At 35.5% G+C, this 16,849-nt stretch overlaps 1 protein-coding gene across 1 annotated transcript in view; it reads right to left on the bottom strand.

Moving 5' to 3' along the window:
• Positions 1 to 16,849, bottom strand: part of LOC110993660 (Down syndrome cell adhesion molecule-like protein Dscam2) — a 116,169-nt gene that overhangs the window by 73,417 nt on the left and 25,903 nt on the right. Inside the window, 1 exon segment of the mRNA XM_045632545.1 lies at positions 12,023 to 12,165. Coding sequence (XP_045488501.1) covers positions 12,023 to 12,165 — 143 coding nt within the window.

The raw sequence follows: 16,849 nt of genomic DNA, 5'->3' as shown, positions 1-16,849 counted from the left end.
CCTAATTATGGTATTTAGAGGTTTTGTGTCGTCAATATTTAACAGTGTTAATTTTAATTAAAATTGAGATATTATTTGAAAGTCAACTGCATCTAACATAAATTCCTTAAAAATTATAAGCGAACCATTATTCAAATGCTTTGTTAAAAACTTAAATAAAAAGTAACTTTTTGATTTAAACACGGGATGAAGATCCGTTTAAAGCAAACCATAAACGCAAGTCTACTGACCATGACATATACCCCATAATATCATTTGTTTTTAACTATAAGACGTGGATCCACTCTTGATTAAGCGACTACAGGCCGTATTAAATTATAGAGTTTTGATACCCTCAATATAACACCTACTTCGCAAAATATATATAACAAACTTGATCTGATTTATATGATTTCAAGAAGGCCTTTTAATCAAACATTTCTTTCATAATTTGCTTCAATCCCAATTCATGAAGATTTGAACAATTCTTGTAGTATCCGTCAAGTCGGTTTTCAAAGTAATGTCCCGGTTTAATAGTCAATAACGTTTTGTATACAGCAATTGTATAATTGTTAAACTCTTTTTTCTTTCAACTAATGCTGATATGACAGACAATCATAATTACAAAGGAGATAAAGTGCAATAGTCTTGTTTACTAAGCCGGACTACCCCGGTATATGAGAGACGGCCAATTAAACGTCAGCGAGTTAATGAGAGCTTAGGGCTGATTTTATTGTTATGAATTATCCTTTGCATAATTAATCAGGCCTTTGTTCATTGCAGAACAACAAAGCCTTTATAAGGAATTATCATGTTTTCATCTCTATATTAAACTCTCATGGATATGGACGTCCGACACGACCGCAATCTTCGCAGCCGACCAAAATCAAATTACATTTACCTACAGCAACAATACAGTGTAATCATAATCGATACCCCCAGGAGTAGAGCCTTTCTGTATAATTTAAGTTCTTAACAAGCAAGGCCATATATTTCTTTATTTTTTAGTTTCTAATACATGGCAGTTCCCTCGCAATGTTTTTCTCCATTCTACATAGAAAAACAAACAAAAATCCGTTGCGTTTGTTTTTGATTTTGGTTGAGAATCGCATATTTAACCTTTTTAGACTTCTTTTCTCTGCCTGTATCTGCACTCTGATTAGATGCAGTGACTTCTCCAAATAAATATAACTTCTTAGACTATATTCTACTCGAACATTACTACATGCATGTCGTTGTAATGGGGAATAGTTTTTTTTAGTAATAATACGACAGTTTATCGTGTAAATAATACTGTTAATAAATATTATTTCAGGGAAGGTGACTAAAATGTATCAATCTACACTAATCACACTTCTATAAGTTATAACCAAAACTAATACTATTAATTCAACCCTTTGAAGTGTAGTAGTGGTAGTTTGTTGTGTACCTACACGTGTTTAACCCGTATCTTAACATAATTCAAATAGAGTTGTCGATGTAACATTAATTTGTACATATTTTAAATGATTTTTACATGAGAACCATATTTTCTGGCATATTATTAATTTTCAGTTTAAAATGTTTTAAGCGTTGATCGTATTGGATTCTTTCTATAAGATTGGGTCTAAAGGAAAGTGATGTGATAGGTAATGTGAAAAAAAATAATTTAATAACGGATCATTTGTATGATTATAAAATTAATTTATATCATACAATAATAAATTTATTTATTGATTTTCTATGTTCATTGTTTAACTTTGTTAAATAGTAATTCACTTTTAGTTTAGCTGTCGATATATATTATATGTTACGTATTACCACAAGCCTAAGTAATTATGAACACACTATGTGTTCACATAATGACAATACCGTATCGTTTCAGGTCATCTCAGGTCAATTGTAACAATTAGCAAAACTATAGGAGTTTGATTTGAATAAGTCCCTAAAGAGAACTAAACTGAGTAAGTGAACCTAGGGTAGTGAATATAGGTGTAAGTGTGGTATCTCTGATACACGAGCATAGTGTCAAATTATAAAACACTAAGGGCCTGTTTCACAATGCATGGATAAAGTACCAAATAGCTATGCAACACATAAATTATTCGGAAGATAAAAGTTAAAAATAAGAAACTTCGCGTTTCATGACAATTAGCGCTATCTAACAGTCGTGAAACGCAACAATACTGTTTATCCTACCAATAAGTAATATATAGCTTATTTGGAACTTACCCGGACATTGTGAAACAAACTCTAAGACTGTTAATGAACATTACCTCAGGTAATTCTATTCATTAGTATTGTAGGAAAATTGAGTCAACATAATATAACATATAAGTCATAATTATTGTATAGGCTAGATTGTAATTCATGTAAAGACGCACTGTGATTTTTTAACTTTAACGTAGAAAAAAAAACAGCTTTTGTATTATAATATTTATAAACACAGTATTTTTGGTAAATATTTTGTGTTAAAATAATAAATATTACAATATAATTAAACAGTAGATAATTATTTGAAGGAATAAATATATATGTTAGCCAACTCCCACGCCACCACAGATATACTCAGGCCCGCACGGTATAGTACGTTTAATCGTGTTCGTTTGATAACACCCGTGCGGTAACCTAAGTAACCTCGGTGCGGCTTTGTATACCGGTGGGGTTTGACTTCGTACTCGTTTGTCAAGACGGCTCGTCGTAACGCTGGTACCGCCTCGACCCACGCACCCCTGCTAGTGCGTAATTGTAGGTGTTGTCTTGAAATGAAACTGCGGCTTGTTCTTGTTTCTTGCTTCGCCGATTATTCGTGGATCACAGCTCGTTGTCACGGAATAAAGGAAAGAGTCGAGTCTCTACGCGCGTCTGCACCGTGTCACGTCTGAACCGAGACTGCCCGTCTGCACCGTGTCAAGTCTGAACCGCGACTGCCTCGAGACTCGCCCGCGCCGAGCTTAAGTACTCCACGAGTATACCGCGACGAGAGCTACGCTTATATACATTTGCGCCGGTATACCGCGTCGAGAGCTGTGACCCTTTTATTCGGCGAAGTATTCTATTTATTTATTTAATATATTTACATTCATAAATGAACCATATTTCTCACTTAAATCTGTATACATATTTTGTCTAACTTATAACTCTTAACACTCGCACATAATTTCTATCTATAGAGTTACAATTTTCAAACCTAACTTATAATATATTTATATTTCTATATATGAGTCGCCAACATTCTCCCCCTCGTGCGAAGCACCGTCGTTCCTGCACGGCGACTCCGCAGGCACCAAGATCAGGATCCTCGACGATGGTCTTCGTAACACTCCCCCTTTGGTTGCGACGTCCACGATTCTGGTTATTCCGTCGGGCCCGGGGTATGTAGTTTCGATGATGCCCCTCGGCCAAGTGCATCGTGGTAGCGTTCGTTTTACGATAAAAAACACGTCGCCTGGTTGCAGCTGCTCGCCTTTCTGTAGTCTAGTCGTTTTTCTGGGCAGTAGTTTGGGCAAGTACTCCCGTAGCGATCTCTTCCGAAAGTGATCAGAGAGTCGTTGGACGGACTTCAAATCTTTTCTGCCCACCAGCTTTGCACCAGGAAAATGTAGTATGCGCGCAGCTCCACTGGATCGTCCAATGAGAATGTAGTTTGGTTTTAGCGTCTCCTTTTTCGAATTGTCAGCTAGGTTCGTGATTGGTCTAGAATTGTCTATGTGTTTTGTCCCCAACAAGGTTGCTTGCATTTCAAGTCTCGGCGTAGATATTGATTTCCGAGACTTTACTCTCGATTATCTTTTATTCTACCGATATGCTCTATGTAGCTTTTTCGAGCTTCGGTGTCGTCTTCAACGACTCTCACTCTTTTGTTCGACGCCCATCCTCGTAACTCAAAGTGCGCTTTCATGTGGATCAAGTTCACTGGCTGTATAACTCGTTGGTAATCGTCGACACAGTGAAAACTTTGCAAATAGTCATCCATATAGCGATATTTCTCTGTTGCTTGCGCTGCTTCTGGATATTTATGTACGAAGGCCTTTGCATTTTTGTTTTTTATATAAATCGTGGCACAAGGTGACGCAGCTCCTAAAATCACTGATAACATTCTGTTATCCTTCACTAGCGCTTTCTTGTCTTTTTGCCAAAGGAACCTGAGACTATTTCTGTCTTCTTCACATATTTTCACCCGCAGAAACATTTCTTTTTTATCGGCCGCTATCGATACGAGTTCTTGACGTACTCGCAGTGACACTCGTAATATTGACTGTAGACCGGTCCTGAAGTCCGGTCCGCACAACAGAATGTCGTTAAGGCTGACTCTGTTGTGATTGGCTGCACCGTCAAAGACAATTCTTAGCTTTTTCTTCACTGGGAAGTGAGGCAGGTACCACTTTTTGTTCGATGTGCAGTCGGCTGTTACTTCTTCAGTGTAGTTGCTTTTCAACAGACCTATTTGCGTGCTATATTCATTTTTAAACTTAGCGTCCTCACGCAGTTTTTTTTCTATTCCTTGAATTCTGTTGAAGGCCGCTGAGAAATTGTTTTGAAGTTGTACGTCTTTCCGTTTCCACAATAGTTCGACCTCGGATCTATCATCTTCCAATTGTTGACTATTTCTTTCCAATATTTCTAGTGCGTGCTGTTTTAACGCCGTTGAAGGCTTGTTCGGCTGAACCCCCAAAAACTCAATATTAACATGTTCTCTCACTGGCTGATTTATTTCGTCTTCGACGACGCTTGCGTGTGCACATGTGTTCACATAATTCATTGGAGACACGCCGTTGCTATCGAAGCCATGGATAACCCATCCTAACTTTGTTCTTGACGCCACCGGCTGCCCTGGCTTTCCGCGTCGTATCTGTAACGAGACAATATATTCCCAATTATCTTGGCCAATGAGCAGCTTCGGCGCCTCAGCTTCGTAGCACACGTCCTGCAGTAAACCCCGCAAGTGGTGACACTTCTTAAGTCGGGTTTTATCGATGAGTTGTGGGGTTAATTTCAGCTCTTTGATAGTCCTTGCCCGCTTAAGTGTGCTCTTCTCGCCTTGTCTTATCCCTTTCACTTTGATATCTATAATCATTGATTCGTGATTTTTCATTTGCCCACCGCCGATAGTTTCTATATTTAAGGTTTCGCGAGGACCCTTAATGCCAATGCTTGCAGCCATATTTTCATCGAGCAGTGTCACCGTTGAGCCTTCATCTAGCAGCGCCAGTACTTGTCTGCTCCCAGTCGGTCCGTAGATCTCCACCTTAAGCATCTTTAAAATAGCTTTTGGAGTACTAATTGTATGGACCGTCGCTGTCTCGGTCGCTGCCTCTTCATGACATTGTTCGCTCTCCGATGTCACATGTAATAAGCTGTGGTGCCATCTTCGGCACAACTTGCACGGTGGTCTTCGGCATGTTTCTTTCCGATGCTTTCCAACGAGGCACTTGAAGCAAACCTTAAGCCTCTTAACCGTTTCCCATCTATCGTTGACTGCCGCATTCAGAAATCTTTGGCAGTCTTTGAGCTTATGGTTGCTTTCACAAACTGGGCACTTGATTTCTTCTGGACTACTCTTTTCAGCAATATTAAAAGTAGTTTGCTTCGCCGGTCTTCTTATCGTTGCGCTCGGTCGTGCACTTTTGCTGTCTTCTATTACCGCGAATGCGCCGCATTTATCTGCTTCTAAATTGAGGAAGTCGCTTATTGTTTGAATATCTGAGAACGATTCCTCTTCCCTCGCAGCCGTGTAGTCGTACCATCTGAACCTCAGAATCGCAGGCATCTTCTCTATGATAATTTTCACAATTTCCGGTGAGTAGAGATATTGCGGTCTCTTCAATCCTTTTATGGCGGCTACACTGTAGTTTATTTGGCTTGCGAAAACGCATATGTCGCTGGGATTTTCCGTCGTTCTGTGCAGCGCTTTTAATTTCTCAAGTTCGGCTAACACCAATGCGTCGGGTCTACCAAATCTTCGGCGTAAAGCGTTAATAACTTCTTCCGGCTTCGCTTCTGAGTACAAGAGGCTCTTAATACTCTCTCTCGCCGTGCCTTTAATCGCTTTACGCAGCCGCGCCATGTTCTGAACGTCCGAGAACATGGGAGATGTATCTTCGTATACAACTCGGAACGCCGTCCATTCGGAGCTGTCCCCTTCAAATATTGGCAGCTCTTGAATGTATTTCGGTTGCGGCATTACATGGTTCGTCATGACTTCCTTTATTGCGTCGGCTATTGCTCGAATGTCGCTCTTTGTTTCTATTTCTTCTGGCTTTTGTTCCGATGAGCGCATCCAGTTGGCTACCTTTTCTTCATGGTCATCGTTGACGTCTTCTATAACGGAGTCTTCCTCTTCCGTTTCTGCTTCTAATCGTAATCTGGCCAGGCGTGCTGCTGCCTGCGCTTCCCGCAGTTCGCAGCGAGCCAACTCTTCTCTGGCCTCGGCTAGTCTTCTTGAGCTGGCTTTTGATACGGTTCTCGATGCGGCCCGCCGGGTATAACCCGCTGGTGTCAGAGTCAATGCTTGCTCTGAGTGGCTGGCTGCGCTCGTCGACGTGGACTGCTCGATCGTTTTCTCTTCGCCTGTGGTCCGAACTTTGGACCTAGTGGCGGAGGTAACAGTCAACGTCGATTCCCCTCGCTGCATCCCATTCTGTGATCTTGTGATTGGCATTTTCTTCTCGCAATGTTCACTTCTTGATTCACTCCACTATTGTTGCAGGATCCGGCTCGAAGGACCACTGTTGATTGCGTTAGCCAATAACCACCGTCGACACTCGCAGATATACTCAGGCCCGCACGGTATAGTACGTTTAATCGTGTTCGTTTGATAACACCCGTGCGGTAACCTAAGTAACCTCGGTGCGGCTTTGTATACCGGTGGGGTTTGACTTCGTACTCGTTTGTCAAGACGGCTCGTCGTAACGCTGGTACCGCCTCGACCCACGCACCCCTGCTAGTGCGTAATTGTAGGTGTTGTCTTGAAATGAAACTGCGGCTTGTTCTTGTTTCTTGCTTCGCCGATTATTCGTGGATCACAGCTCGTTGTCACGGAATAAAGGAAAGAGTCGAGTCTCTACGCGCGTCTGCACCGTGTCACGTCTGAACCGAGACTGCCCGTCTGCACCGTGTCAAGTCTGAACCGCGACTGCCTCGAGACTCGCCCGCGCCGAGCTTAAGTACTCCACGAGTATACCGCGACGAGAGCTACGCTTATATACATTTGCGCCGGTATACCGCGTCGAGAGCTGTGACCCTTTTATTCGGCGAAGTATTCTATTTATTTATTTAATATATTTACATTCATAAATGAACCATATTTCTCACTTAAATCTGTATACATATTTTGTCTAACTTATAACTCTTAACACTCGCACATAATTTCTATCTATAGAGTTACAATTTTCAAACCTAACTTATAATATATTTATATTTCTATATATGAGTCGCCAACAATATATAATGGATATGCAATTTATACCTTCATCGGTTTACCCCACGGATGACTAATGTATACAAATATAATCGTATACCATCAATATGAAGTTCATAAGAATATAATATAAAGTTCTACTAATATCTATTTTGTTATTTCATCCTAAGTACATCATTAGGATGAAATAACTGACTTTAAATATAAACATAAATTCCAATGTTTTTGTTATCTAATTTCACAAGTGTGACTAGTTTCCTTTGTCACAGGATTTGGAAAAAGAATCTAGTTGTTTAACCGTGCGACTCATAACTGATACTTTCTCTTTATATACATATTAAAGACTTGCCCGGTGAAGAAAAGCATAGTGAGGTAACAGACAGACAGACCCAAAAGGCTGATAACCTACTTGGCTATACATAGAGAAATCTGAGTCTCAGACTTCAAAAGGTTGTAGCACCAATGTTTTTTTTTATTTGATGCAGGATTTTTTATGTAGATCTGATGTATTCTGTAGAATCTATCACCTCTTTTTAACTCGATTTTTTTTGCATCTCATTAACTCTAAGAAAATACGGACTATATATATAATATGGACGATGGTAGTGTCCACATGTTACGGGACGGCACCGCTTTTTATGTTTTTGTATGTTATGTTAATTTATATAATGTGTTTGTCCTTATGTTGTGGTGAAAATAAAAAAAATATAAATAAATTAATAAAATGACACTTTAATCAAATTTTATTGAACTTAAAGCAATATAATACAATATAATTACACATACATAATTCGTTATCAATGTCCATTAGTACAATTCATTTGGGACAACGATAAATGTACACGACTATTAGATGAATAAATAATACAAAGTTTTATTTGATTAGTATACAATTTAAATATTATTAATGTCATTGTACATACAATTAACTGTGGTATTTATGCGACACATCACATATACATTTTTAAGGATCCAAGTCATTCCCTACCACCATACAACCACGAGTTCAATATTATATCTAAGCACAATGTTTGATAAAAAGCATCAACCAAAGCATCGAGAACTGCAGATTTGAACAAGCGCGAAATGCCTTTTCCAAACTAAAAAAAGCACTTTGTGTCAAGCGCCTAAACAGCTTAGATGCATTGTGCGATATTTGTCGGACGTCTTTTGTAAGCTGCTCTACGGCGTAGAATCTTGGTCGCGGACAGAGACAGTGTGCAAAACTGGTAGCGTTCGAGATGTGGGTTTTATCGATGTATGATTGAAATATCTTGGACAGACCGCATACGAATTACAACCGTGCTGAAAAGAATGCAGAAGAACAAACAGAATTGCTTATGATGGTTAAGAAAAGGAAACGTACTTCGGACACGCTTTACGTTAATTAAAATATACATCAGGCTATAATATTTATTTATTAACGCTGCGTTACATTACAATATAAAAATTGAACATAATTAAAAAACAACTACTACAACTAAGAAAAGGCAACTGGCGGCCTTATCGCTTTCGAGCGATTTTTTCCAGACAACGACATTTGATGAGTAAAACTTGAACGAACAACGTAGCTTCTCCGAGTTACAAATTGCAAATTTCAATACAAAGCTAAAAAATCTCAAAATGGCAGCGTTTCCCCCTCCACAGGCCGTGATGCATCACTGTTCTCGCTTATTGTAATAATTATTCTGTTCCTTTGGCTATCCAGTGGTATACGTACTTTTAGATCTAGATGATTATAGGTTCGTAACTACAATGCCAAACTGAATCCGAATTTGTAATCATTAGCCTCCATTTGGCGCCAAATTTAACGTCACGTCAAATGTTTTAAAACTAGATTTAAATTTGTTTAACTTTCTGAAGGAAACGGCGTTTTGGTGGAAAGAAGAAATCATGGCTAGGGAATCGACGGGTATTGCATATGCGGAAGAGTTGCTGCATCTGGCATAGAATAAGACCCAGTTTAAGAGACTGACAGCCAGTAATAGGGAGGTACTAAAATAAGAAGAACGGTCAATAATATGGGCCTAAGAGATTCTGAATTCACGCTTCACACTTAAAATCAAGACTCTGGTGCTAATGTTGAAGCACGGAACCAATACATTTTTGACATACGAGAGCCATACTTAGCGCTAAGTGTTGAGTCTAAATCATATTCTTAGCGCGGTCTATGATTCCCATATGTCAAATCCTTCTTCATTTCCATGTAAACTTTTCCTTCACCGTAAATACAAAGAAAACTCCAACTCTTCAAAATAAAGTATTGTGTATGTAATCCTATTTATTTGACTTTATGCCTAGATCAAACTAATAAATATATATTGGGCCAAAGTGATGAAGTACAGTTTCTACTCAATCACTATCAATACGTCACACGAAGTACTGAGAATCGAGTTCGGATGGGAATAGAACAAGGATCGTTGACGTCATATCCGGGCCGGGTCACTCGAAATCAAAATAGCTCGTTGTTTTGTTATTCAATTGTAGAGAAACGGTTCGAAATCAATTAGTTTAAAGAAATTCAATACAATGCTATCAATGGTTACGTCATCTGCGTTTCATTTTAATTGTGTTCTGACTCTAACTTCGTCCCTTCATATAAGTCTATTTTGAAAATAATGCTTAGAAAACTAGAAGTAAAGGAAATAAATTCGAAAGATGTATTTCGACTGATGATGATTCGAGTTTATTATTTCCAATACAACAAAAATATTTCCAAGAATTGATGTTCGAATTTCGAATAAAAACTCCAGTGAATTTATACGATTCAATAGACAGGGAAGTAAAGCAATAAAACACTGAAAAAAACTCCCAAGAGGGTATTATCCAATGAAGCGAAATGTAATTAACTGCAATAAGTGGTGGTTTAATCAACCAATGCGCCATAAAAGGCTTCGGTAAACAGACCTTTAAAATAGCCCAAAGATGGTATTCAGAAATATGCATTGACTATATTGATTGATTGATATATATTAATTTATTGATCTGTAATTTTATTACGTTGTACATTTTAATTATCATAAGTGGGGTGCTGATATAATTTAGGTAAAAGTTTAATAGAAAATTCACGCTAGCAGACGGTCAAAACCAATGACCTGTGCTTTAGCTTCTGGAATTATATTATGTGTATTTACTTAAAAGGCATAATTTTCTTCTTCTACTCGTAAAAAATACCTTCGATAATTGTAAATAGAATCCGGCAGTGCGTATTTAACACGTACAGTGATGGAAAACATCGTGAGAAAACGGGCATGCAGACTCATAAAGTCATTATTATTAAATGATACAGAAGACTAACCATCTCTTTGTTTTTTTAGAAATAACAACGATCACGAAACATGTATTAGTCATGTACTATTTTTATTGTTTTTATCCTTTTGTATTATATTGTTATGCGTATGAAACAATTCTTTAGTGCAATAATTAGCACTGCACCTTTTTGCTATTAATGATGTACTTTAAACAGAATTACCACATCAATTAAAGCCCATTTGATTGAGCTTTTGTTACTAAATTTCAACTTAATTATGTGGCTTTACCCGTGTAATATATATTTAGTATAATCATTTGGTACATTCAGCTGAAAAAAAAACGATAGTTGCGAATTTTTTAAATGTGTTTTTATTAAAATGAATGTGATATTTTTTAAAGACATATTCATGAATTTTTTTTAATAGTATTCAAATGTTTTAAATTTTCTTGATTTTCTTACATAAAAAATATTTATGAACAGATGGTAAACCAATTTATATGTGTTAATAGAATATATATATATATATATATATAGGCAGATAGTTTGTATAACAAATAAATATAAACTTGATTTTGTACAACAAACTAATGTACCTATATAATTACATTGTTAATTTTATAAACACAGCACAAAGCTTTAAATTCAACGCATTGTACATCAAACGCTCTATGCTATCGTATTCCTGTTAAAAGCTATTCAGAATTTGTCGAATAAATCGTGAACAATCTAGGCCAGAGTAAACGCGGTCCTGCCATTGTTATGCGACACGATCATTTACACTCTCCGACATTTCCATATAACATAGTTATGCTTTCTACTAGCCAGTCAAAGGATTTAGAACTGAATTTATATACAACATTATCTCAAATTATTGAACTATTGTGACTATGTGACGGATATAAAGATTTTTGAGCAATATCTAGTGTAGTCTAGTATACTTACTAGCTGTCCCTGTGAACTTTGTTTCTCCTTAATGAGATTTTAGCCTACCTTTTTTGTACATACCATCATGGAACATTTTGTTATGCTACCCCAGAGACTGCTCTGTTATCCAGAATGAAAACTTTTTGGGTTGTTCTAGGATTTTTTTCTATATGAACCTCAGTTCCTGTCATAAGATTTAATTAACAAATAAAAAATAGTGACTGATCGTGGAGGGATGAAAATCAAGGCTGTACGTATTTTTGTATTAAATCATTTAAAAAAATTGGGGTAGACACTCCTTATAACTAAGTGGTTCGAAAGACAGATGGTAGCCGATTCTCAGACTTACTGAATTTGCATAAAAAATTCATAAGAATCGGTCGAGGCATTTCGGAGGAGTATGGGGACGAACATTGTGACACGAGAATTTTATATACATAGAAATAATCTATATTTCTTAAACTAACCTGCTTGTGTACGCATATCCCGGGATACAATAGCGCCGTGGGCGTTGTATGCTCTGCATCGGTACACAGCACTGTGAACATCCTGTCGGTAGTGAACGGCCGGGAAAGGAAGGAACACCAGCGTGCCGTTGTCCAAAACTTGTCTGCGGATGAAATATTGCTATTCAACTTTAATACAATATTTAAAAAATATCTTTAATACTATATATTTACTATAATATATAGGTTATACTTTTACAAAATTTAATGTATAAAATATATTTTAAATTTTAAAACGTTGTCTAAACATTTAAAATAAATCAGTGGCGCTACAACCTCTGTAGGTCTGGGCCTCAGATTTCTGAATCAGTTTCATGATCATTTTTAAATCTATCAGACAAGTAGGTGATCAGCCTCCAGAGCCTGACATCGTCGACTTTTTGGGTCTAAGACATGTTGGTTTCCTCACGATTTTTTCCTTCACCTTTCGAGCAAATGTTAAATGCGCAAATAGAAAGAAACTCCATTGGTGCACAGCCGGGGATCGAACGATCTCAGGTATGGGAGTCGCACGCTGAAGCCACTAGGCCAACACTGCTCACAGATAGATTTATCTTAAAATAAAACCGTAGCAGTTTGCGAAAAAAATTTGTTTGTGGCCTGAAAACTAACTAATAATGAAATAAACAAAGTTAAGTTGCAAACTCCACGTTAGTGACATCATCATACGCATCAATTTCTTGCACCGTACTCGACATGGTAATTAAGAATTATAGTCAATTAATTTAACTTCATATGAAAGCATTCTACACAAAATAGTTTGAATATCTAGGGTCATCACTAATTCAATAATTCACTAATTCATCAATCACATATTTCTTACCACAAAAATAGTATGACTATTTTTTTTTTTGGATGGATAGGGTGCTCTGCTCAATATGTTTTTGATAAAAAACAACATCACGACGACATACAACGTTACATGCCACGTACAGACAGACACGATATTCTCCCCTTTCACGCGGCGTATATATAATAATATATTATTATATATATACGGAACGGTCAGGTCTGGAGGTTAAAATGAGAGGTAGGTAATTATTTTCTGTGACACAATCATAGCTCGGTTATGCTATGAAATTCTAGTTTTCAGATATATCTATGAATATACATATATGTATACACACGTCCTGTTCTGTTTGTGCTTTGTGCTTGTGGGAGCAATTTCTCTTGGATTCAAACATACTTCTACTGCTCTACTACGTCCAATACTTTGTTTATTTATTTATTTCGTAATCCTACAGCTAACATAAATTACATATAATTACATACGAATATACTAAAAATATAGCTAAAGATACATCGAATACATCATACATTTTACAACAAACAGGTTCAATGATTAACAAAAGGGAACATATAAACAAAGTATTCAATACATTTAACTAAGTGGTACCTAATTTACCTGTGTTGTGTGATGGTATACAAGGTTACTTTCAAATTATATCCAAATTCCATAATATTTAACCTGAATACATTACCTAAAAATGTTATATCCTGTCAATAACACGCACGATAAAATTTGCTTGATAATTTTTTTAATTTCCGGTTAACGGGAACAGATATCGAACCTTGATGACGTAACAAAAAAAGCCTTAGGGAGACAGTAATTGCTCTCGGGTAGGGTGTAGGGAGGAGCTGGCAAATTTAAGTCTAGTGCATATTTGAGGCAGTACAATGCCTTTACCTCATTTAGTATGTTAATTCTGAGATACTTCGGCTGATATTTGGCGAGATAAAAAAAGATGAATAAATTGCGGTTAATATTGGTATCAGAGAAATTTTGAGAATGTATATGACGTTATTATTTTAGTCATATACAAGTTCTTGTTGAAGATGACTGGCCTGCCAACAAATTAATTTTAGTATTTGATATAAGGGTCAGACGATTTTATCTGGTTTGTCATTTAATCATGATTTAAAATTCAATAAATGACGGGGTACGTATAGAACGGACTTTTATAAATCATTATCTTAATATATATAAATCTCCTGTCACGATCTTTGTCCGCGATGGACTCCTAAACTACTTAACCGATTTTAAATTAAATTGGCACACCGTGAGCAGTCTGTCCCAACTTAAGAGATAGTGTAATATAAAACTTACCTTTTAGCATATATCATCACGTAATATTCATTGGTATTAACGCCTTAATACACCTTATGTCAAACAATAGAAATCCTAGGCTTTCCCTTGAGAGTTTACATGATAACAAACGAAACCTCTCTGTATTGGTAAGTTTATAAGTTGATTAATATTGGGAATTTATATTTGATGAAAATAATAATAATATTTTTTTGGTATTATAAATTCTTCACAATTCTCTTCTCTGTAACTGTATTCTTTAATTAGGATTACCCGGGATAGATTGCTTAGTAGATAAAGACCTCCCGGGCCACAATATTTTTCTTCTTAAGTTAATCGTTAATGTTATTCTACGAAAAAAGTGAAATAAAATAAAATAATATCTCAAAGATTTTTACAAATATTCACTTTAAATATCAATATTCCATAATAGACCAGTGCCGAAGCCTTCAAAAATAGTAAAAAACGAAAAAAAATTACAGTAGGATGAAACCCATTAGAAATGCAGGGGAATATGATCAAAATGAAAGGAAAAATAAATTACGGTCGATCCGAGTTCGGGAAGTGGGAGGGGGGTGACTTTTAAGGGGGAAAAATTGTTTATCTTGATTTTCGGCGAAACTACCAGTCCTATGGAAAAAAGTTAAATGGCAAAGTTGTAGGTCATAAAAAGATCTACAACTTTGGTATTTACAATTTTTTCACATAACCTCAAAATTTAGGTGAAAAATTCAAAAAACCAAGTTTTTGGTTTTTTATTTATATCTTTTTTAAAAAGTTTTTTTTTTCTACGAAATTTGGTGAAAACTTACCTTATTATGTCCCAAATATACTGTAATTTATTTGATTAAAAATATTTATTTTTTCGCCTCATTTTAACTTAATATCAAAAAAGCACCCTTATTTTCAATCGAAAATTCTGACGTCAAAATTTCAGCTTTTTTCAAAAAGTTTGGGGGCTTTTTGTTCGTTGAAATATCTACTTTCTGATGGTGTAAAAAAAAATATACATTACTATAGGAAATATTATTAGAAAATGCAAAAAATTGAAAAACCTCAAACTCGAAAATTTTCTTTTAATTATGTACAATTTTGAGGTATTTATTAAAATTTACACTTTAATTACTCAAAAAACGTAAGATTTCATGCTTCATTGATAAACGAAAAAATTGCAAATTAAAATATACTTCTATAATTAACAAACAAATAAGTTAATAAAGTTAATATTTAATAAGACATCTACAATATTTTGAAAAAGTTGTAGAATCTTCTGTAAATAATATTTGTAGATGCCTATTTATTGCTGTTTTAAGATAATTTATATACCTGAGTGACCTTCGGTGAATTTTGAATTTTTCTTTGAATAAAGTAAATTTCTCACAAATCACTTAGAGTAACTCAGGCTGCAGATGTATTTTTAAAAACGATGTTGTACACTACTCTGTATCTCGAATACTGGCTAACGGTTTTTACAGCTGCTACGAAATAGCAGGTAGCAGTAAGGCCCAGACCCTCCTAGGTCCATCCCCACTTCTCAATGAAATAACTTACACTGGGCTAAAATTCACCGAAGGTCACTCAGGTATATAAATTATCTTAAAACAGCAATAAATAGGCATCTACAAATATTATTTACAGAAGATTCTACAACTTTTTCAAAATATTGTAGATGTCTTATTAAATATTAACTTTATTAACTTATTTGTTTGTTACTTATAGAAGTATATTTTAATTTGCAATTTTTTCGTTTATCAATGAAGCATGAAATCTTACGTTTTTTGAGTAATTAAAGTGTAAATTTTAATAAATACCTCAAAATTGTACATAATTAATAGAAAATTTTCGAATTTGAGGTATTTTCAATTTTTCGCATTTTCTAATAATATTTCCTACAGTAATGTAAATTTTTTTTTATACCATCAGAAAGTAGATATTTCAACGAACAAAAAGCCCCTAAACTTTTTGAAAAAAGCTGAAATTTTGACGTCAGAATTTTCGATTGAAAATTAGGGTGCTTTTTTGATATTAAGTTAAAATGAGGCGAAAAAATAAATATTTTTAATCAAATAAATTAAAGTATATTTGGGACATAATAAGGTAAGTTTTCACCAAATTTCGTAGAAAAAAAAAACTTTTTAAAAAAGATATAAATAAAAAACAAAAAACTTGGTTTTTTGAATTTTTCACCTAAATTTTGAGGTTATGTGAAAAAATTGTAAATACCAAAGTTGTAGATCTTTTTATGACCTACAACTTTGCCATTTAACTTTTTTCCATAGGACTGGTAGTTTCGCCGGAAATCAAGATAAACAATTTTTCCCCCTTAAAAGTCACCCCCCTCCCACTTCCCGAACTCGGATCGACCGTAATTTATTTTTCCTTTCATTTTGATCATATTCCCCTGCATTTCTGATGGGTTTCATCCTACTGTAATTTTTTTTGGTTTCAAAAATTATCGACACTGGTCTATAACTTTTAAGTCTTATTATGAATTCACTTAACCTTAATTAAATATATATCGTAGAACGTATTTTAATACAGCAAAACTAAATTATATTAATAGACAGTCAACAATTCCTTGAAAACATAAAATTCATATTGCGTAGAAGCGCTTATCGCAAAAGCGAGACGAAGGAAACAATTTATATAACCGCATTACAAAGACTGAATGAAATGAGAATTTTCCGTATTTATAATTGATT

This window comes from Pieris rapae, chromosome 20 (assembly GCF_905147795.1).
Source record: "Pieris rapae chromosome 20, ilPieRapa1.1, whole genome shotgun sequence".
Classification (NCBI taxonomy): domain Eukaryota; kingdom Metazoa; phylum Arthropoda; class Insecta; order Lepidoptera; family Pieridae; genus Pieris; species Pieris rapae.
This window is presented reverse-complemented; position numbering and strand designations above follow the sequence as displayed.